General features: G+C 54.8%; 1 protein-coding gene across 4 annotated transcripts in view; it reads left to right on the forward strand.

Moving 5' to 3' along the window:
* LOC144031591 (gamma-aminobutyric acid receptor subunit alpha-2-like) overlaps window positions 1-21,363 on the forward strand; it is a 103,253-nt gene extending 81,890 nt beyond the window's left edge. For 3 of the 4 annotated variants that reach the window (XM_077538884.1, XM_077538883.1, XM_077538885.1), the window contains 2 exons: window positions 15,858-16,060; window positions 18,492-21,363. In XM_077538884.1, coding sequence (XP_077395010.1) covers window positions 15,858-16,060; window positions 18,492-18,791 — 503 coding nt within the window. In that variant the 3' untranslated portion in view covers window positions 18,792-21,363. Of the gene's footprint in view, window positions 1-15,857; window positions 16,061-18,491 lie in introns of those variants that run through there. The other variant, XM_077538886.1, reaches the window with a different exon arrangement.
* Window positions 21,364-22,344: the final 981 nt, after the last annotated feature.

The following is a 22,344-nucleotide window of genomic DNA, read 5'->3' on the forward strand; positions in this document are numbered from 1 at the left end:
GAGTGCTGTCCGGGTTACCAGGAGGGCCGTCCGGGTTACCAGGAGTGCTGTCCGGGTTACCAGGAGTGCTGTCCGGGTTACCAGGAGTGCGAATTCAACATTGAGTTGAATGGCCGGGTAACCAGGACTGCTGTCCGTGTTACCAGGAGTGCCCTCCGGGTTACCAGGAGTGCCCTCCGGGTTACCAGGAGGGCTGTCCGGGTTACCAGGAGTGCTGTCCGGGTTAACAGGAGGGCTGTCCGGGTTACCAGGAGTGCCGTCCGGGTTACCAGGAGGGCTGTCCGGGTTACCAGGAGGGCTGTCCGGGTTACCAGGAGTGCCGTCCGGGTTACCAGGAGGGCTGTCCGGGTTACCAGGAGTGCCCTCCGGGTTACCAGGAGTGCTCTCCGGGTTACCAGGAGGGCTGTCCGGGTTACCAGGAGTGCCCTCCGGGTTACCAGGAGTGCTGTCCGGGTTACCAGGAGGGCCGTCCGGGATACCAGGAGTGCTGTCCGGGTTACCAGGAGTGCGAATTCAACATTGAGTTGAATGGCCGGGTAACCAGGACTGCTGTCCGGGTTACCAGGAGGGCCGTCCGGGTTACCAGGAGGGCTGTCCGGGTTGCCAGGAGTGCTGTCCGGGTTACCAGGAGTGCCCTCCGGGTTACCAGGAGTGCTGTCCGGGTTACCAGGAGGGTTGTCCGGGTTACCAGGAGTGCTGTCCGGGTTACCAGGAAGGCTGTCCGGGTTACCAGGAGGGATGTCCGGGTTACCAGGAGTGCCCTCCGGGTTACCAGGAGGGCTGTCCGGGTTACCAGGAGTGCTGTCCGGGTTACCAGGAGTGCCCTCCGGGTTACCAGGAGTGCTGTCCGGGTTACCAGGAGTGCGAATTCAACATTGAGTTGAATGGCCGGGTAACCAGGACTGCTGTCCGGGTTACCAGGAGGGCCGTCCGGGTTACCAGGAGGGCTTTCCGGGTTACCAGGAGGGCTGTCCGGGTTACCAGGAGTTCGAATTCCCCATTGAGTTGAATGGCCGGGTTACCAGGACTGCTGTCCGGGTTACCAGGAGGGCTGTCCGGGTTACCAGGAGTTCGAATTCCCCATTGAGTTGAATGGCCGGGTTACCAGGACTGCTGTCCGGGTTACCAGGAGGGCTGTCCGGGTTACCAGGAGTTCGAATTCCCCATTGAGTTGAATGGCCGGGTTACCAGGACTGCTGTCCGGGTTACCAGGAGGGCTGTCCGGGTTACCAGGAGTTCGAATTCCCCATTGAGTTGAATGGCCGGGTTACCAGGACTGCTGTCCGGGTTACCAGAAGGGCTGTCCGGGTTACCAGGAGTTCGAATTCCCCATTGAGTTGAATGGCCGGGTTACCAGGACTGCTGTCCGGGTTACAAGGAGGGCTGTCCGGGTTACCAGGAGTGCCCTCCGGGTTACCAGGAGGGCTGTCCGGGTTACCAGGAGTGCCCTCCGGGTTACCAGGAGTGCGAATTCCCCATTGAGTTGAATGGCCGGGTTACCAGGACTGCTGTCCGGGTTACAAGGAGGGCTGTCCGGGTTACCAGGAGGGCTGTCCGGGTTACCAGGAGTGCCCTCCGGGTTACCAGGAGTGCCCTCCGGGTTACCAGGAGTGCTGTCCGGGTTACCAGGAGTGCTGTCCGGGTTCCCAGGAGGGCTGTCCGGGTTACCAGGAGTGCTGTCCGGGTTACCAGGAGTGCTGTCCGGGTTACCAGGAGTGCGAATTCCCCATTGAGTTGAATGGCCGGGTTACCAGGACTGCTGTCCGGGTTAGCAGGATGGCTGTCCGGGTTACCAGGAGTGCCCTCCGGGTTACCAGGAGGGCTGTCCGGGTTACCAGGAGTTCGAATTCCCAATTGAGTTGAATGGCCGGGTTACCAGGACTGCTGTCCGGGTTACCAGGAGTGCTGTCCGGGTTACCAGGAGGGCTGTCCGGGTTACCAGGAGTGCTGTCCGGGTTACCAGGAGTGCCCTCCGGGTTACCAGGAGTGCTGTCCGGGTTACCAGGAGTGCCCTCCGGGTTACCAGGAGTGCTGTCCGGGTTACCAGGAGGGCCGTCCGGGTTACCAGGAGTGCGAATTCAACATTGAGTTGAATGGCCGGGTTACCAGGACTGCTGTCCGGGTTACCAGGAGGGCTGTCCGGGTTACCAGGAGTTCGAATTCCCCATTGAGTTGAATGGCCGGGTTACCAGGACTGCTGTCCGGGTTACAAGGCGGGCTGTCCGGGTTACCAGGAGTGCCCTCCGGGTTACCAGGAGGGCTGTCCGGGTTACCAGGAGTGCCCTCCGGGTTACCAGGAGTTCCCTCCGGGTTACCAGGAGTGCTGTCCGGGTTACCAGGAGTGCGAATTCCCCATTGAGTTGAATGGCCGGGTTACCAGGACTGCTGTCTGGGTTACCAGGAGGGCTGTCCGGGTTACCAGGAGGGCTGTCCGGGTTACCAGGAGTGCCCTCCGGGCTACCAGGAGTGCTGTCCGGGTTACCAGGAGTGCTGTCCGGGTTCCCAGGAGGGCTGTCCGGGTTACCAGGAGTGCTGTCCGGGTTACCAGGAGTGCGAATTCCCCATTGAGTTGAATGGCCGGGTTACCAGGACTGCTGTCCGGGTTACCAGGAGGGCTGTCCGGGTTACCAGGAGTGCCCTCCGGGTTACCAGGAGGGCTGTCCGGGTTACCAGGAGTTCGAATTCCCATTTGAGTTGAATGGCCGGGTTACCAGGACTGCTGTCCGGGTTACCAGGAGTGCTGTCCGGGTTACCAGGAGGGCTGTCCGGGTTACCAGGAGTGCTGTCCGGGTTACCAGGAGTGCCCTCCGGGTTACCAGGAGTGCTGTCCGGGTTACCAGGAGGGCCGTCCGGGTTACCAGGAGGGCTGTCCGGGTTACCAGGAGGGCTGTCCGGGTTACCAGGAGTGCTGTCCGGGTTACCAGGAGTGCCCTCCGGGTTACCAGGAGTGCTGTCCGGGTTACCAGGAGGGCCGTCCGGGTTACCAGGAGTGCTGTCCGGGTTACCAGGAGTGCTGTCCGGGTTACCAGGAGTGCAAATTCAACATTGAGTTGAATGGCCGGGTAACCAGGACTGCTGTCCGTGTTACCAGGAGTGCCCTCCGGGTTACCAGGAGTGCCCTCCGGGTTACCAGGAGGGCTGTCCGGGTTACCAGGAGTGCTGTCCGGGTTAACAGGAGGGCTGTCCGGGTTACCAGGAGTGCCGTCCGGGTTACCAGGAGGGCTGTCCGGGTTACCAGGAGGGCTGTCCGGGTTACCAGGAGTGCCGTCCGGGTTACCAGGAGGGCTGTCCGGGTTACCAGGAGTGCCCTCCGGGTTACCAGGAGTGCTCTCCGGGTTACCAGGAGGGCTGTCCGGGTTACCAGGAGTGCCCTCCGGGTTACCAGGAGTGCTGTCCGGGTTACCAGGAGGGCCGTCCGGGATACCAGGAGTGCTGTCCGGGTTACCAGGAGTGCGAATTCAACATTGAGTTGAATGGCCGGGTAACCAGGACTGCTGTCCGGGTTACCAGGAGGGCCGTCCGGGTTACCAGGAGGGCTGTCCGGGTTGCCAGGAGTGCTGTCCGGGTTACCAGGAGTGCCCTCCGGGTTACCAGGAGTGCTGTCCGGGTTACCAGGAGGGTTGTCCGGGTTACCAGGAGTGCTGTCCGGGTTACCAGGAAGGCTGTCCGGGTTACCAGGAGGGATGTCCGGGTTACCAGGAGTGCCCTCCGGGTTACCAGGAGGGCTGTCCGGGTTACCAGGAGTGCTGTCCGGGTTACCAGGAGTGCGAATTCCCCATTGAGTTGAATGGCCGGGTTACCAGGACTGCTGTCCGGGTTACCAGGAGGGATGTCCGGGTTACCAGGAGTGCCCTCCGGGTTACCAGGAGGGCTGTCCGGGTTACCAGGAGTGCTGTCCGGGTTACCAGGAGTGCGAATTCCCCATTGAGTTGAATGGGCGGGTTACCAGGACTGCTGTCCGGGTTACCAGGAGGGCTGTCCGGGTTACCAGGAGTGCCCTCCGGGTTACCAGGACTGCTGTCCAGGTTACCAGGAGGGCTGTCCGGGTTACCAGGAGGGCTGTCCGGGTTACCAGGAGTTCGAATTCCCCATTGAGTTGAATGGCCGGGTTACCAGGACTGCTTTCCGGGTTACCAGAAGGGCTGTCCGGGTTACCAGGAGTTCGAATTCCCCATTGAGTTGAATGGCCGGGTTACCAGGACTGCTGTCCGGGTTACAAGGACGGCTGTCCGGGTTACCAGGAGTGCCCTCCGGGTTACCAGGAGGGCTGTCCGGGTTACCAGGAGTGCCCTCCGGGTTACCAGGAGTGCGAATTCCCCATTGAGTTGAATGGCCGGGTTACCAGGACCAGGACTGCTGTCCGGGTTACAAGGAGGGCTGTCCGGGTTACCAGGAGGGCTGTCCGGGTTACCAGGAGGGCTGTCCGGGTTACCAGGAGTGCCCTCCGGGTTACCAGGAGTGCTGTCCGGGTTACCAGGAGTGCTGTCCGGGTTCCCAGGAGGGCTGTCCGGGTTACCAGGAGTGCTGTCCGGGTTACCAGGAGTGCTGTCCGGGTTACCAGGAGTGTGAATTCCCCATTGAGTTGAATGGCCGGGTTACCAGGACTGCTGTCCGGGTTACCAGGAGGGCTGTCCGGGTTACCAGGAGTGCCCTCCGGGTTACCAGGAGGGCTGTCCGGGTTACCAGGAGTTCGAATTCCCAATTGAGTTGAATGGCCGGGTTACCAGGACTGCTGTCCGGGTTACCAGGAGTGCTGTCCGGGTTACCAGGAGGGCTGTCCGGGTTACCAGGAGTGCTGTCCGGGTTACCAGGAGTGCCCTCCGGGTTACCAGGAGTGCTGTCCGGGTTACCAGGAGTGCGAATTCAACATTGAGTTGAATGGCCGGGTAACCAGGACTGCTGTCCGGGTTACCAGGAGGGCCGTCCGGGTTACCAGGAGGGCTTTCCGGGTTACCAGGAGGGCTGTCCGGGTTACCAGGAGTTCGAATTCCCCATTGAGTTGAATGGCCGGGTTACCAGGACTGCTGTCCGGGTTACCAGGAGGGCTGTCCGGGTTACCAGGAGTTCGAATTCCCCATTGAGTTGAATGGCCGGGTTACCAGGACTGCTGTCCGGGTTACCAGGAGGGCTGTCCGGGTTACCAGGAGTTCGAATTCCCCATTGAGTTGAATGGCCGGGTTACCAGGACTGCTGTCCGGGTTACCAGGAGGGCTGTCCGGGTTACCAGGAGTTCGAATTCCCCATTGAGTTGAATGGCCGGGTTACCAGGACTGCTGTCCGGGTTACCAGAAGGGCTGTCCGGGTTACCAGGAGTTCGAATTCCCCATTGAGTTGAATGGCCGGGTTACCAGGACTGCTGTCCGGGTTACAAGGAGGGCTGTCCGGGTTACCAGGAGTGCCCTCCGGGTTACCAGGAGGGCTGTCCGGGTTACCAGGAGTGCCCTCCGGGTTACCAGGAGTGCGAATTCCCCATTGAGTTGAATGGCCGGGTTACCAGGACTGCTGTCCGGGTTACAAGGAGGGCTGTCCGGGTTACCAGGAGGGCTGTCCGGGTTACCAGGAGTGCCCTCCGGGTTACCAGGAGTGCCCTCCGGGTTACCAGGAGTGCTGTCCGGGTTACCAGGAGTGCTGTCCGGGTTCCCAGGAGGGCTGTCCGGGTTACCAGGAGTGCTGTCCGGGTTACCAGGAGTGCTGTCCGGGTTACCAGGAGTGCGAATTCCCCATTGAGTTGAATGGCCGGGTTACCAGGACTGCTGTCCGGGTTAGCAGGATGGCTGTCCGGGTTACCAGGAGTGCCCTCCGGGTTACCAGGAGGGCTGTCCGGGTTACCAGGAGTTCGAATTCCCAATTGAGTTGAATGGCCGGGTTACCAGGACTGCTGTCCGGGTTACCAGGAGTGCTGTCCGGGTTACCAGGAGGGCTGTCCGGGTTACCAGGAGTGCTGTCCGGGTTACCAGGAGTGCCCTCCGGGTTACCAGGAGTGCTGTCCGGGTTACCAGGAGTGCCCTCCGGGTTACCAGGAGTGCTGTCCGGGTTACCAGGAGGGCCGTCCGGGTTACCAGGAGTGCGAATTCAACATTGAGTTGAATGGCCGGGTTACCAGGACTGCTGTCCGGGTTACCAGGAGGGCTGTCCGGGTTACCAGGAGTTCGAATTCCCCATTGAGTTGAATGGCCGGGTTACCAGGACTGCTGTCCGGGTTACAAGGAGGGCTGTCCGGGTTACCAGGAGTGCCCTCCGGGTTACCAGGAGGGCTGTCCGGGTTACCAGGAGTGCCCTCCGGGTTACCAGGAGTTCCCTCCGGGTTACCAGGAGTGCTGTCCGGGTTACCAGGAGTGCGAATTCCCCATTGAGTTGAATGGCCGGGTTACCAGGACTGCTGTCTGGGTTACCAGGAGGGCTGTCCGGGTTACCAGGAGGGCTGTCCGGGTTACCAGGAGTGCCCTCCGGGTTACCAGGAGTGCTGTCCGGGTTACCAGGAGTGCTGTCCGGGTTCCCAGGAGGGCTGTCCGGGTTACCAGGAGTGCTGTCCGGGTTACCAGGAGTGCGAATTCCCCATTGAGTTGAATGGCCGGGTTACCAGGACTGCTGTCCGGGTTACCAGGAGGGCTGTCCGGGTTACCAGGAGTGCCCTCCGGGTTACCAGGAGGGCTGTCCGGGTTACCAGGAGTTCGAATTCCCATTTGAGTTGAATGGCCGGGTTACCAGGACTGCTGTCCGGGTTACCAGGAGTGCTGTCCGGGTTACCAGGAGGGCTGTCCGGGTTACCAGGAGTGCTGTCCGGGTTACCAGGAGTGCCCTCCGGGTTACCAGGAGTGCTGTCCGGGTTACCAGGAGGGCCGTCCGGGTTACCAGGAGGGCTGTCCGGGTTACCAGGAGGGCTGTCCGGGTTACCAGGAGTGCTGTCCGGGTTACCAGGAGTGCCCTCCGGGTTACCAGGAGTGCTGTCCGGGTTACCAGGAGGGCCGTCCGGGTTACCAGGAGTGCTGTCCGGGTTACCAGGAGTGCTGTCCGGGTTACCAGGAGTGCGAATTCAACATTGAGTTGAATGGCCGGGTAACCAGGACTGCTGTCCGTGTTACCAGGAGTGCCCTCCGGGTTACCAGGAGTGCCCTCCGGGTTACCAGGAGGGCTGTCCGGGTTACCAGGAGTGCTGTCCGGGTTAACAGGAGGGCTGTCCGGGTTACCAGGAGTGCCGTCCGGGTTACCAGGAGGGCTGTCCGGGTTACCAGGAGGGCTGTCCGGGTTACCAGGAGTGCCGTCCGGGTTACCAGGAGGGCTGTCCGGGTTACCAGGAGTGCGAATTCAACATTGAGTTGAATGGCCGGGTAACCAGGACTGCTGTCCGGGTTACCAGGAGGGCCGTCCGGGTTACCAGGAGGGCTGTCCGGGTTGCCAGGAGTGCTGTCCGGGTTACCAGGAGTGCCCTCCGGGTTACCAGGAGTGCTGTCCGGGTTACCAGGAGGGTTGTCCGGGTTACCAGGAGTGCTGTCCGGGTTACCAGGAAGGCTGTCCGGGTTACCAGGAGGGATGTCCGGGTTACCAGGAGTGCCCTCCGGGTTACCAGGAGGGCTGTCCGGGTTACCAGGAGTGCTGTCCGGGTTACCAGGAGTGCGAATTCCCCATTGAGTTGAATGGCCGGGTTACCAGGACTGCTGTCCGGGTTACCAGGAGGGATGTCCGGGTTACCAGGAGTGCCCTCCGGGTTACCAGGAGGGCTGTCCGGGTTACCAGGAGTGCTGTCCGGGTTACCAGGAGTGCGAATTCCCCATTGAGTTGAATGGGCGGGTTACCAGGACTGCTGTCCGGGTTACCAGGAGGGCTGTCCGGGTTACCAGGAGTGCCCTCCGGGTTACCAGGACTGCTGTCCAGGTTACCAGGAGGGCTGTCCGGGTTACCAGGAGTGCTGTCCGGGTTACCAGGAGGGCTGTCCGGGTTACCAGGAGTGCTGTCCGGGTTACCAGGAGTGCCCTCCGGGTTACCAGGAGTGCTGTCCGGGTTACCAGGAGTGCGAATTCAACATTGAGTTGAATGGCCGGGTAACCAGGACTGCTGTCCGGGTTACCAGGAGGGCCGTCCGGGTTACCAGGAGGGCTTTCCGGGTTACCAGGAGGGCTGTCCGGGTTACCAGGAGTTCGAATTCCCCATTGAGTTGAATGGCCGGGTTACCAGGACTGCTGTCCGGGTTACCAGGAGGGCTGTCCGGGTTACCAGGAGTTCGAATTCCCCATTGAGTTGAATGGCCGGGTTACCAGGACTGCTGTCCGGGTTACCAGGAGGGCTGTCCGGGTTACCAGGAGTTCGAATTCCCCATTGAGTTGAATGGCCGGGTTACCAGGACTGCTGTCCGGGTTACCAGGAGGGCTGTCCGGGTTACCAGGAGTTCGAATTCCCCATTGAGTTGAATGGCCGGGTTACCAGGACTGCTGTCCGGGTTACCAGGAGGGCTGTCCGGGTTACCAGGAGTTCGAATTCCCCATTGAGTTGAATGGCCGGGTTACCAGGACTGCTGTCCGGGTTACCAGAAGGGCTGTCCGGGTTACCAGGAGTTCGAATTCCCCATTGAGTTGAATGGCCGGGTTACCAGGACTGCTGTCCGGGTTACAAGGAGGGCTGTCCGGGTTACCAGGAGTGCCCTCCGGGTTACCAGGAGGGCTGTCCGGGTTACCAGGAGTGCCCTCCGGGTTACCAGGAGTGCGAATTCCCCATTGAGTTGAATGGCCGGGTTACCAGGACTGCTGTCCGGGTTACAAGGAGGGCTGTCCGGGTTACCAGGAGGGCTGTCCGGGTTACCAGGAGTGCCCTCCGGGTTACCAGGAGTGCCCTCCGGGTTACCAGGAGTGCTGTCCGGGTTACCAGGAGTGCTGTCCGGGTTCCCAGGAGGGCTGTCCGGGTTACCAGGAGTGCTGTCCGGGTTACCAGGAGTGCTGTCCGGGTTACCAGGAGTGCGAATTCCCCATTGAGTTGAATGGCCGGGTTACCAGGACTGCTGTCCGGGTTAGCAGGATGGCTGTCCGGGTTACCAGGAGTGCCCTCCGGGTTACCAGGAGGGCTGTCCGGGTTACCAGGAGTTCGAATTCCCAATTGAGTTGAATGGCCGGGTTACCAGGACTGCTGTCCGGGTTACCAGGAGTGCTGTCCGGGTTACCAGGAGGGCTGTCCGGGTTACCAGGAGTGCTGTCCGGGTTACCAGGAGTGCCCTCCGGGTTACCAGGAGTGCTGTCCGGGTTACCAGGAGTGCCCTCCGGGTTACCAGGAGTGCTGTCCGGGTTACCAGGAGGGCCGTCCGGGTTACCAGGAGTGCGAATTCAACATTGAGTTGAATGGCCGGGTTACCAGGACTGCTGTCCGGGTTACCAGGAGGGCTGTCCGGGTTACCAGGAGTTCGAATTCCCCATTGAGTTGAATGGCCGGGTTACCAGGACTGCTGTCCGGGTTACAAGGAGGGCTGTCCGGGTTACCAGGAGTGCCCTCCGGGTTACCAGGAGGGCTGTCCGGGTTACCAGGAGTGCCCTCCGGGTTACCAGGAGTTCCCTCCGGGTTACCAGGAGTGCTGTCCGGGTTACCAGGAGTGCGAATTCCCCATTGAGTTGAATGGCCGGGTTACCAGGACTGCTGTCTGGGTTACCAGGAGGGCTGTCCGGGTTACCAGGAGGGCTGTCCGGGTTACCAGGAGTGCCCTCCGGGTTACCAGGAGTGCTGTCCGGGTTACCAGGAGTGCTGTCCGGGTTCCCAGGAGGGCTGTCCGGGTTACCAGGAGTGCTGTCCGGGTTACCAGGAGTGCGAATTCCCCATTGAGTTGAATGGCCGGGTTACCAGGACTGCTGTCCGGGTTACCAGGAGGGCTGTCCGGGTTACCAGGAGTGCCCTCCGGGTTACCAGGAGGGCTGTCCGGGTTACCAGGAGTTCGAATTCCCATTTGAGTTGAATGGCCGGGTTACCAGGACTGCTGTCCGGGTTACCAGGAGTGCTGTCCGGGTTACCAGGAGGGCTGTCCGGGTTACCAGGAGTGCTGTCCGGGTTACCAGGAGTGCCCTCCGGGTTACCAGGAGTGCTGTCCGGGTTACCAGGAGGGCCGTCCGGGTTACCAGGAGGGCTGTCCGGGTTACCAGGAGGGCTGTCCGGGTTACCAGGAGTGCTGTCCGGGTTACCAGGAGTGCCCTCCGGGTTACCAGGAGTGCTGTCCGGGTTACCAGGAGGGCCGTCCGGGTTACCAGGAGTGCTGTCCGGGTTACCAGGAGTGCTGTCCGGGTTACCAGGAGTGCGAATTCAACATTGAGTTGAATGGCCGGGTAACCAGGACTGCTGTCCGTGTTACCAGGAGTGCCCTCCGGGTTACCAGGAGTGCCCTCCGGGTTACCAGGAGGGCTGTCCGGGTTACCAGGAGTGCTGTCCGGGTTAACAGGAGGGCTGTCCGGGTTACCAGGAGTGCCGTCCGGGTTACCAGGAGGGCTGTCCGGGTTACCAGGAGGGCTGTCCGGGTTACCAGGAGTGCCGTCCGGGTTACCAGGAGGGCTGTCCGGGTTACCAGGAGTGCGAATTCAACATTGAGTTGAATGGCCGGGTAACCAGGACTGCTGTCCGGGTTACCAGGAGGGCCGTCCGGGTTACCAGGAGGGCTGTCCGGGTTGCCAGGAGTGCTGTCCGGGTTACCAGGAGTGCCCTCCGGGTTACCAGGAGTGCTGTCCGGGTTACCAGGAGGGTTGTCCGGGTTACCAGGAGTGCTGTCCGGGTTACCAGGAAGGCTGTCCGGGTTACCAGGAGGGATGTCCGGGTTACCAGGAGTGCCCTCCGGGTTACCAGGAGGGCTGTCCGGGTTACCAGGAGTGCTGTCCGGGTTACCAGGAGTGCGAATTCCCCATTGAGTTGAATGGCCGGGTTACCAGGACTGCTGTCCGGGTTACCAGGAGGGATGTCCGGGTTACCAGGAGTGCCCTCCGGGTTACCAGGAGGGCTGTCCGGGTTACCAGGAGTGCTGTCCGGGTTACCAGGAGTGCGAATTCCCCATTGAGTTGAATGGGCGGGTTACCAGGACTGCTGTCCGGGTTACCAGGAGGGCTGTCCGGGTTACCAGGAGTGCCCTCCGGGTTACCAGGACTGCTGTCCAGGTTACCAGGAGGGCTGTCCGGGTTACCAGGAGGGCTGTCCGGGTTACCAGGAGTTCGAATTCCCCATTGAGTTGAATGGCCGGGTTACCAGGACTGCTTTCCGGGTTACCAGAAGGGCTGTCCGGGTTACCAGGAGTTCGAATTCCCCATTGAGTTGAATGGCCGGGTTACCAGGACTGCTGTCCGGGTTACAAGGACGGCTGTCCGGGTTACCAGGAGTGCCCTCCGGGTTACCAGGAGGGCTGTCCGGGTTACCAGGAGTGCCCTCCGGGTTACCAGGAGTGCGAATTCCCCATTGAGTTGAATGGCCGGGTTACCAGGACCAGGACTGCTGTCCGGGTTACAAGGAGGGCTGTCCGGGTTACCAGGAGGGCTGTCCGGGTTACCAGGAGGGCTGTCCGGGTTACCAGGAGTGCCCTCCGGGTTACCAGGAGTGCTGTCCGGGTTACCAGGAGTGCTGTCCGGGTTCCCAGGAGGGCTGTCCGGGTTACCAGGAGTGCTGTCCGGGTTACCAGGAGTGCTGTCCGGGTTACCAGGAGTGTGAATTCCCCATTGAGTTGAATGGCCGGGTTACCAGGACTGCTGTCCGGGTTACCAGGAGGGCTGTCCGGGTTACCAGGAGTGCCCTCCGGGTTACCAGGAGGGCTGTCCGGGTTACCAGGAGTTCGAATTCCCAATTGAGTTGAATGGCCGGGTTACCAGGACTGCTGTCCGGGTTACCAGGAGTGCTGTCCGGGTTACCAGGAGGGCTGTCCGGGTTACCAGGAGTGCTGTCCGGGTTACCAGGAGTGCCCTCCGGGTTACCAGGAGTGCTGTCCGGGTTACCAGGAGTGCGAATTCAACATTGAGTTGAATGGCCGGGTAACCAGGACTGCTGTCCGGGTTACCAGGAGGGCCGTCCGGGTTACCAGGAGGGCTTTCCGGGTTACCAGGAGGGCTGTCCGGGTTACCAGGAGTTCGAATTCCCCATTGAGTTGAATGGCCGGGTTACCAGGACTGCTGTCCGGGTTACCAGGAGGGCTGTCCGGGTTACCAGGAGTTCGAATTCCCCATTGAGTTGAATGGCCGGGTTACCAGGACTGCTGTCCGGGTTACCAGGAGGGCTGTCCGGGTTACCAGGAGTTCGAATTCCCCTTTGAGTTGAATGGCCGGGTTACCAGGACTGCTGTCCGGGTTACCAGGAGGGCTGTCCGGGTTACCAGGAGTTCGAATTCCCCATTGAGTTGAATGGCCGGGTTACCAGGACTGCTGTCCGGGTTACCAGAAGGGCTGTCCGGGTTACCAGGAGTTCGAATTCCCCATTGAGTTGAATGGCCGGGTTACCAGGACTGCTGTCCGGGTTACAAGGAGGGCTGTCCGGGTTACCAGGAGTGCCCTCCGGGTTACCAGGAGGGCTGTCCGGGTTACCAGGAGTGCCCTCCGGGTTACCAGGAGTGCGAATTCCCCATTGAGTTGAATGGCCGGGTTACCAGGACTGCTGTCCGGGTTACAAGGAGGGCTGTCCGGGTTACCAGGAGGGCTGTCCGGGTTACCAGGAGTGCCCTCCGGGTTACCAGGAGTGCCCTCCGGGTTACCAGGAGTGCTGTCCGGGTTACCAGGAGTGCTGTCCGGGTTCCCAGGAGGGCTGTCCGGGTTACCAGGAGTGCTGTCCGGGTTACCAGGAGTGCTGTCCGGGTTACCAGGAGTGCGAATTCCCCATTGAGTTGAATGGCCGGGTTACCAGGACTGCTGTCCGGGTTAGCAGGATGGCTGTCCGGGTTACCAGGAGTGCCCTCCGGGTTACCAGGAGGGCTGTCCGGGTTACCAGGAGTTCGAATTCCCAATTGAGTTGAATGGCCGGGTTACCAGGACTGCTGTCCGGGTTACCAGGAGTGCTGTCCGGGTTACCAGGAGGGCTGTCCGGGTTACCAGGAGTGCTGTCCGGGTTACCAGGAGTGCCCTCCGGGTTACCAGGAGTGCTGTCCGGGTTACCAGGAGTGCCCTCCGGGTTACCAGGAGTGCTGTCCGGGTTACCAGGAGGGCCGTCCGGGTTACCAGGAGTGCGAATTCAACATTGAGTTGAATGGCCGGGTTACCAGGACTGCTGTCCGGGTTACCAGGAGGGCTGTCCGGGTTACCAGGAGTTCGAATTCCCCATTGAGTTGAATGGCCGGGTTACCAGGACTGCTGTCCGGGTTACAAGGAGGGCTGTCCGGGTTACCAGGAGTGCCCTCCGGGTTACCAGGAGGGCTGTCCGGGTTACCAGGAGTGCCCTCCGGGTTACCAGGAGTTCCCTCCGGGTTACCAGGAGTGCTGTCCGGGTTACCAGGAGTGCGAATTCCCCATTGAGTTGAATGGCCGGGTTACCAGGACTGCTGTCTGGGTTACCAGGAGGGCTGTCCGGGTTACCAGGAGGGCTGTCCGGGTTACCAGGAGTGCCCTCCGGGTTACCAGGAGTGCTGTCCGGGTTACCAGGAGTGCTGTCCGGGTTCCCAGGAGGGCTGTCCGGGTTACCAGGAGTGCTGTCCGGGTTACCAGGAGTGCGAATTCCCCATTGAGTTGAATGGCCGGGTTACCAGGACTGCTGTCCGGGTTACCAGGAGGGCTGTCCGGGTTACCAGGAGTGCCCTCCGGGTTACCAGGAGGGCTGTCCGGGTTACCAGGAGTTCGAATTCCCATTTGAGTTGAATGGCCGGGTTACCAGGACTGCTGTCCGGGTTACCAGGAGTGCTGTCCGGGTTACCAGGAGGGCTGTCCGGGTTACCAGGAGTGCTGTCCGGGTTACCAGGAGTGCCCTCCGGGTTACCAGGAGTGCTGTCCGGGTTACCAGGAGGGCCGTCCGGGTTACCAGGAGGGCTGTCCGGGTTACCAGGAGGGCTGTCCGGGTTACCAGGAGTGCTGTCCGGGTTACCAGGAGTGCCCTCCGGGTTACCAGGAGTGCTGTCCGGGTTACCAGGAGGGCCGTCCGGGTTACCAGGAGTGCTGTCCGGGTTACCAGGAGTGCTGTCCGGGTTACCAGGAGTGCGAATTCAACATTGAGTTGAATGGCCGGGTAACCAGGACTGCTGTCCGTGTTACCAGGAGTGCCCTCCGGGTTACCAGGAGTGCCCTCCGGGTTACCAGGAGGGCTGTCCGGGTTACCAGGAGTGCTGTCCGGGTTAACAGGAGGGCTGTCCGGGTTACCAGGAGTGCCGTCCGGGTTACCAGGAGGGCTGTCCGGGTTACCAGGAGGGCTGTCCGGGTTACCAGGAGTGCCGTCCGGGTTACCAGGAGGGCTGTCCGGGTTACCAGGAGTGCCCTCCGGGTTACCAGGAGTGCTCTCCGGGTTACCAGGAGGGCTGTCCGGGTTACCAGGAGTGCCCTCCGGGTTACCAGGAGTGCTGTCCGGGTTACCAGGAGGGCCGTCCGGGATACCAGGAGTGCTGTCCGGGTTACCAGGAGTGCGAATTCAACATTGAGTTGAATGGCCGGGTAACCAGGACTGCTGTCCGGGTTACCAGGAGGGCCGTCCGGGTTACCAGGAGGGCTGTCCGGGTTGCCAGGAGTGCTGTCCGGGTTACCAGGAGTGCCCTCCGGGTTACCAGGAGTGCTGTCCGGGTTACCAGGAGGGTTGTCCGGGTTACCAGGAGTGCTGTCCGGGTTACCAGGAAGGCTGTCCGGGTTACCAGGAGGGATGTCCGGGTTACCAGGAGTGCCCTCCGGGTTACCAGGAGGGCTGTCCGGGTTACCAGGAGTGCTGTCCGGGTTACCAGGAGTGCGAATTCCCCATTGAGTTGAATGGCCGGGTTACCAGGACTGCTGTCCGGGTTACCAGGAGGGATGTCCGGGTTACCAGGAGTGCCCTCCGGGTTACCAGGAGGGCTGTCCGGGTTACCAGGAGTGCTGTCCGGGTTACCAGGAGTGCGAATTCCCCATTGAGTTGAATGGGCGGGTTACCAGGACTGCTGTCCGGGTTACCAGGAGGGCTGTCCGGGTTACCAGGAGTGCCCTCCGGGTTACCAGGACTGCTGTCCAGGTTACCAGGAGGGCTGTCCGGGTTACCAGGAGGGCTGTCCGGGTTACCAGGAGTGCGAATTCCCCATTGAGTTGAATGGCCGGGTTACCAGGACTGCTGTCCGGGTTACCAGGAGGGCTGTCAGGCGCGCCCCCTAACGGACTGACAAGTAATTGCTCAACAAGCAATGAACAATGGAGGAGCCTCTACAACGGCCATATATAAATGGTAAATATCGATACTTGGCGGAGGCATATCGATAACCGAACCTTGAGACCAAATATCGCGATGTATCGCCGTATCGAGATATCGTCACACCCCTACACTGCAGCCAGCTGATCCTTCCGCGAGAAGTTGTTTGTTTGTCTTTTCGAAGGCGGAAGGATCAGCTAGCTGGCTGCAGTGCGTCGATTAGCCGTCCACAGGGCGACACGCAGTGATACGAACGAACAGAATAGTGGCTGGCGGTAATGGCGTCTGAGTTTTTTTTTTTTTTTTTTTTTCTTTCCTGAAAAGAGTATTGTGATGCAAATGTATCACTCTTTTGAACACAAATTGTTTTTAGAAGAAAAACGCTTTTATTTCCGTGACCCCAGCCAGCTTGCTGGACTATTTTCCTCTCGTCCAACACCGGACCAGAACTCGTGTCACAGAACGCTGTCAAGGTTAAGTCAGTGCTGATCACACACACTGGAGGTGAGGATGAAATTGAGATTCATGTCAAAAAATCCGAGCGATCCCTTTAATAATTTAGTATTTTCCTCTGTGCATTCCAGGTGTAACTACAGTGCTCACAATGACCACCCTAAGTATTAGTGCCCGCAATTCACTGCCCAAAGTGGCCTATGCGACAGCAATGGACTGGTTCATTGCTGTGTGCTATGCATTTGTCTTCTCTGCGCTCATTGAATTTGCCACCGTCAACTACTTCACCAAGCGAGGCTGGGCCTGGGATGGAAAGAGTATCGTCAATGACAAGGTACAACTGTCACACACTTTAAGGGCTATCCTGATTTTCGCGTGTTCTTTGGCATTTGCCATATGACAAAGGCTGGCTGAAAGTCGGTCGAAACTTGCGCCTCCTCAGACCATGTCTAACATGTGGTGCAAGGTATACCACTAGTCTAGTGTGATTTTGGTGACTGGGAGGTGCAGGCAAACAGATATACAAGCTCCATAGACTTGTGTAGTAGATGCACCCGGTAGTGATGTGTCGGTCATGAGCGAGCCGGTACGAAGAGAAGTGAACGATGAGAGCCAGCACCCTCCCTCGAGAGCCGGCTCCGTCATTTTCCCTCGCTCGCTCGCTCTCTATCTACGTCATTGTCTCCTTTTCACGTGTCTGAAGCGAAGTTTGGCAGTGTCTGAGCTGCCATGCTCAGAGAGGGAAGGGATGGGGGAGGCTGCACACCGCTCCACCGCGTCTGCGCAGCCGCAGACAGAGACAGGAGGAGGAGAAAACCGGAGAGGAAAGGATGACACACAAACGCGGTTTGTACAAGATGAGCCGAAAACGCAGTTACATTTGGAGACATTTTAATTGGTTAAAGTCAGATGAGAGAAGGAGCCGATTCAGCCCGTCCAAGTTGATATGTTTATTTTATTTATTTATTTATTTATTTATTTATTTATTTATTTATTTTTTTATGCAAATTTAAAATAAAGAAAGGTCTCTTATCCTGGACCGGTGAGTAGCTAATGTTTATTTTGCTGCTGCTGTTGCAGTTAAATTACTACTCACTATTTTTGTTATTTGATTGTTATTTTGATTGTTGTTGGTTGAAGTTTTAATTTTGTTGCTTGTTTATTGTATGGAGCCTATTAATTTGTTTGTTGCTAGTTGCAGTCAGTAGAGTGCAATATTTAGTTCACCAATTCATTTATCAAAATGCATGGTCAATAAGTCGTAAATATTTAAAAGAAAAGCTAAAGTTAAAAGAGCCGTTTGAGAACCAAAAAGAGCCTTTTCACTGAGCCGATCCAAATGAACCGGATCGCCGAAAAGAGCCGAAAATCCCATCACTAGCACCCAGTCTAACCCGCCTCTGTGCTGATTTTAAATGTGTGTTGTGTGTTCCTTATTATTTTAACAACAATCGTATTATTTTCTTCCATTTTCATTCATGGCTTAACGAAAGCCAATATCGTTAAGTTACTATGAATTCGAACAACCCCTAGTGATCGGTTTAAAATGCAGTGAAATCGTTTTATCCCTTCATTTTTGTAATTTCTAGTGTTTCCATTTGGCTTTACTTTTGCGATTCTTGACAATTCAAATAAAAATAGGTGGATGGAAGTCTACCTAATTAAAGGGATCGTTCGGCTTTTTTAACATGAATCTCAATTTCATCCTCACCTCCCGTGTGTGCGATCAGCACTGACTTACCCCTGACAGCGTTCTGTGACACGCGTTCTGGTTCGGCGTTGGACGAGAGGAAAATAGTCCAGCAAGCTGGCTGGGGTCTCGGAAATAAAGCGTTTTTCTTCTAAAAACTATTTGTTTTCAAAAGCGTGATACATTTCCATCAGAATACTCTTTCCTGAATAAAGTCAGACGCCATTACCGCCAGCCACTACCTTTCTGTTCGTTCATATCACTGCGCGGCGCCCTGGTGAGAGCTAACCGACGCACTGCAGCCAGCTAGCTGATACTTCCGCCGAAAAGGCAAACAACTTCAGGCGGAAGGATCAGCTGGCAGCAGTGCATCAATTTGCTGTCTACAGGGCGCCGCGCAGTGATACGAACGAACAGAAAAGTAGTGGCTGGCGGTAATGGTGTCTGACTTTTTTCAGGAAAGGAGTATTGTGATGGAAATGTATCACACTTTTGAAAACAAATAGTTTTTAGAAGAAAAACACTTTATTTCCGACACCCCAGCCAGCTTGCTGGACTATTTTCCTCTCGTCCAACGCCGGACCAGAACTGGTGTCACCGAACGCTGTCAGGGGTAAGTCAGTGCTGATCCCACACACGGGAGGTGAGGATGAAATTGAGATTCATGTTAAAAAAGCCGAACGATCCCTTTAAGTCAGAGCACGGATTCAAACACAAAACTTAGAGCCGGTTGTACTAGCCACTCCACCACTTGCTGTCATTTTTTTGAAAATAATTTTCCAACATGCCCAAACTTGTATTAACCATCCTAATCCTGTGCAACTGAATATAGCCTCACATTACAACATCAACAATGAAAACACATTAAAAAAAAAAGTCAACATATTGTTTAAATTTGGCAAATGACTATTTGTAGCTTTAGTTAGAACCTTGCCTGTTTTCTGGGGTCAACAACGTATCACACACATTTCCACCATGTTTACCAGATATTGTGATTTATTTATGAAGATACTTCACCAGAGCTCTAATGCAATATTTACTACGATTGTCTAACCCAATGGCATTTTCCTTGTAGAAAAAAGAATCCTCTGTGATGAAGAAGAACAATGCCTATGCTGTGGCTGTGGCTAACTATGCTCCTAATATAACTAAAGACTCACCGCTACCCACAATTTCCAAGTGTTCCGTCAGTGATCCCATCAAGGCCTCCTCAGAGAAGAAACCTGAACATAAGAAAACGTTCAACAGCGTCAGCAAGATTGACCGCATCTCGCGTATCATGTTCCCTGTGCTATTTGGTAGCTTCAACCTTGTTTACTGGGCCACCTACCTCAACAGAGAACCGGTTATTAAAGATGTGGATCATTCTAAATGAGCACCAGGGACTTTTTCCAGCCAGCTAATCAGGAAAGGTAGACTTAGACTGCACCAGCTGTATTATTTCTACCAGTCAAAAACTGTTAACGTGCTTCTCATATTTATAACATGCACGGCATGTATGGGTGATCATAACTACTGTGTAATTCATGGTTAGACTGCACTATTAAGTTTGGTTGCCAAAAAAAATGAAGCACCGATTGAGTGTTTTGTGATTTGTGTGAGTTTACTTGTGGCCTCTGGCAATTTGTGCGAACACGTAATGACAACACTGTATGTTTATATATTTAGCAGTATTTCTTCACAGATGAGCCCGCATATTACATTTATATTCAGTGACATACAAACAGATCATGAGCTGGTGCTAACAAACTATAATAAAATAAGACTACTTATTCTGTTTAATTTGTATATCTATGGTATAATGTTGTATTAAGACAATACCAGGATTCCATTAAACCCTGTAAGATTTTTTTCTTATCATTTTTTTATCCTTGTAAAGCAATTGAGAACAGATTTTCCTTTGCGATGCTGACCTGCTGATAACTGATTAAAACAAGCCAAAAATAAAAGCAAATAATAATAAATAATAACTACAGGTGCGAGCAGCTATGAAAGGGCCCTTGCAGTCCAGGCCACTTCTCGGCACTTGCAGGTTGGGGTACTGGCACATTGGAATTTCCATCCATCCATTTACTTAACCGCTTATTCCTCACAAGGGTCACGGGGAGTGCTGGAGCTTCTCCCAGCTGGCTTCGGGCAGTAGGCGGGGTACACCCTGAACTGGTTGCCACCCAATCGCAGGGTACACAGACACCAACAACCATCCACACTCACAAGCACACCTCAGGACAATTCAGAGCGCCCAATTAACCTGCCATGCATGTCTTTGGAATGTGGGATTAGACCGGAGTACCCGGAGAAGACCCACGCGGACCCAGGGAGAACATGCAAACTCCACCCAAGAAGGCCGGAGCCTGGACTCAATCTTGCGTCCTCAGTACTGGTAGGCGGACGTGCTAACCACTCAGCCTACTGTGCCACCACATTGGAATTTGATTTATTTATTTTTTTAATGTCACAATAAACCTTTACAAGGGGGCAAAAGTATGACCCCTGCAAATATGTAAAAATGGGCTAAAATTGGACATTCAAAAATGGCTCACTACCTTTTCATTTTAGCATATGACTCCAAAAGACGTTCGGCTCCTTCATAAGTCTCCAACTTTTTGTAAATCTTGGTGAAATGTGCAACCAGGACTGCTTCGTTATACTTTCTCGGGGGCTGTTTAATTAGCTCGTTTAGCTTGTTAAAAACACAGCCTACGTTACATCTATGTTACGTAACAAAAAAAATAAAAAAGCACTAAGTAACTGACAAACATATGAGCTGAAAAATGAGTGAGCGGAAGAAAATTTAGGAGCGACATCCATATGAATGGACTGTTCATAAGTAAGTCTCTGGTCTCAGAAAGACAAACACACGCTGTCTATGGCCAACAAGATAATAACCAACGGAAATATTGTTGGCGCTAGCGTCCCCTGGTGGTCGGAGCCACACAATTCCCCTCATGCACATTTGCAAATCGTGACATTTTTACGTATAGAATTTCTATATATTATATATTTGTGGATCGAAATACGCATTTGTAAATACTTTTGCTGCTATAATGGCTCCCCACACACTTGCTCCTCCTCCCCACTCTTGTGTTTTGATGTTGTGCCGTCATGTGACTTGCATGCACAAACAAGCCATCAGCAGGGGTCCGCCCACCCACCAGCATACACACCCATCGCATGCATCCACAGACACAGGGCTGTTCACAAGACTCGCTCACAAAGACATGTAACCAAAATGTTTGTTCTGCACAGGGTGGCTTCTTTTGTAAGTTGGTTTTAGAGATGATTTAGTTCTCTACACTTTATTACATTATCGCCAAATTGTTTGTTGTTTTTTTGTTTTGTTTTTTTAGAAAGAGAAGTGCATAAGGGGAGAAATGTTTTATCTTTGTATTGGATTCCCTGAACACACAGTATACTTGAAAATTGTTTTTAAATGTTTTATGTTTGTTGTGGAGCGATAATCTTGAACAACTTGTCAAGTTTTCCAGTGATCACTTCATTACAGTTTATTTTTTTTTTGCATTCTCTTTTATCATGTTGGTATTTACAAGAGTGTTTTTGTTAAAAATATGACCAAAAATGTTGTGTTTTGGGGGGACTGGTGATTAATGGTAGTAAAATTAATTTTAATGGTGAATATTTTTATATTTTTAAGTTGAATACCAGTGTAGGGTATATTGTTAGGTTTCATCAGACACATAACCGCAGGTAGATCAACTTAATTTAGGGATACAGCATTACCATGACACTTAACTGACTTTTTCTGCACTGTCCTAAACAACGCTTACTGTACATGTATACATCACAAAATGTCAGTGACCAGATGTGGTAATGAGACTTATTCCCTGTGTATGGAAAACTGTGTCCCCATGTGTCTTAATACAATGTGTTTGTAATTTTGTTATGCAACGTAGCATTAATACAAACAGAATAATTGTATCAACGATTCCAGGTTGTGTTGCATTTTTTCTTTGGGTCCATTTTATCCTGTTTGTTTTCTTGAAAAAGTGAATCATATAATCAACCCCCTAAAAATGTGGTATAATTGACAAAAGTTTGTGTTCATCTTGATGACACCAAAGTGTACCCCTCCACCAAAGTCCCATATATATCCATTCATCTGTTAAGCGATTAAAAAAACTAAAGAAAAGAAAGAAAATCTTTGTTTTATTACAACAAAAATTATCAGTACATTTACACTTACAGTATGTGAGAATATTAAGTAAAATGATGTACCTATTAACACACTAGATTATAGAATTTGTGATCGTGATGTGATAATAGATCCAAATAAGTCCAGGATCTCTTTCTTAATTAATCGATTTCGACTTTTAATTCAAATGACTACGTTCACATACACTAAAAACCTTGTCCAATGACAGACGAACTCGGATGAACAGCTGCAGGTACCACCGCAGAGGAGAGTGACCTGCCACTCGCTCTTTCACTTTAGAGCAGTGCTTCTCACATAGTGGGGCGGGCCCCCCCAGGGGGCCGCAAGGCTCCATCAAGGGGGGGGCACATTTGACCTCGGGGAACATGCTTTTTAATTTTTTTTATTTTGATTTTTTTTTTACTGTCCTAGAATAAAGTGCAATTGCACCTCCACCACATTAGGGGGCAGTGGCGCTCTCATTATTGGCAGAGTGTGCGCAGGGAGCATTCGCTCGGTGGTGTAGGGGTTTTGTTTGCACTGAGCATGCGCACTTTGCACACAGCAAAAAATAAATAAAAAATCAGCACAAATTATATTATATTTTTGTTTTGCAGCTTAAAGTTTTTGGTTTTAATATTGTGCTCCTGAGTTAATGTTGGTGATCAGTTTGAATGCATTATTATTTATTGATTTTATGTAATTTTATTTTTCCGTATCATATGGTTTGAAATGTTCAGTCAAAAAGTGTTTATAGTTTAATTAAGGATTTAAT

The sequence above is a fragment of the Festucalex cinctus genome, chromosome 12, assembly GCF_051991245.1.
Source record: "Festucalex cinctus isolate MCC-2025b chromosome 12, RoL_Fcin_1.0, whole genome shotgun sequence".
Classification (NCBI taxonomy): Eukaryota; Metazoa; Chordata; class Actinopteri; order Syngnathiformes; family Syngnathidae; genus Festucalex; species Festucalex cinctus.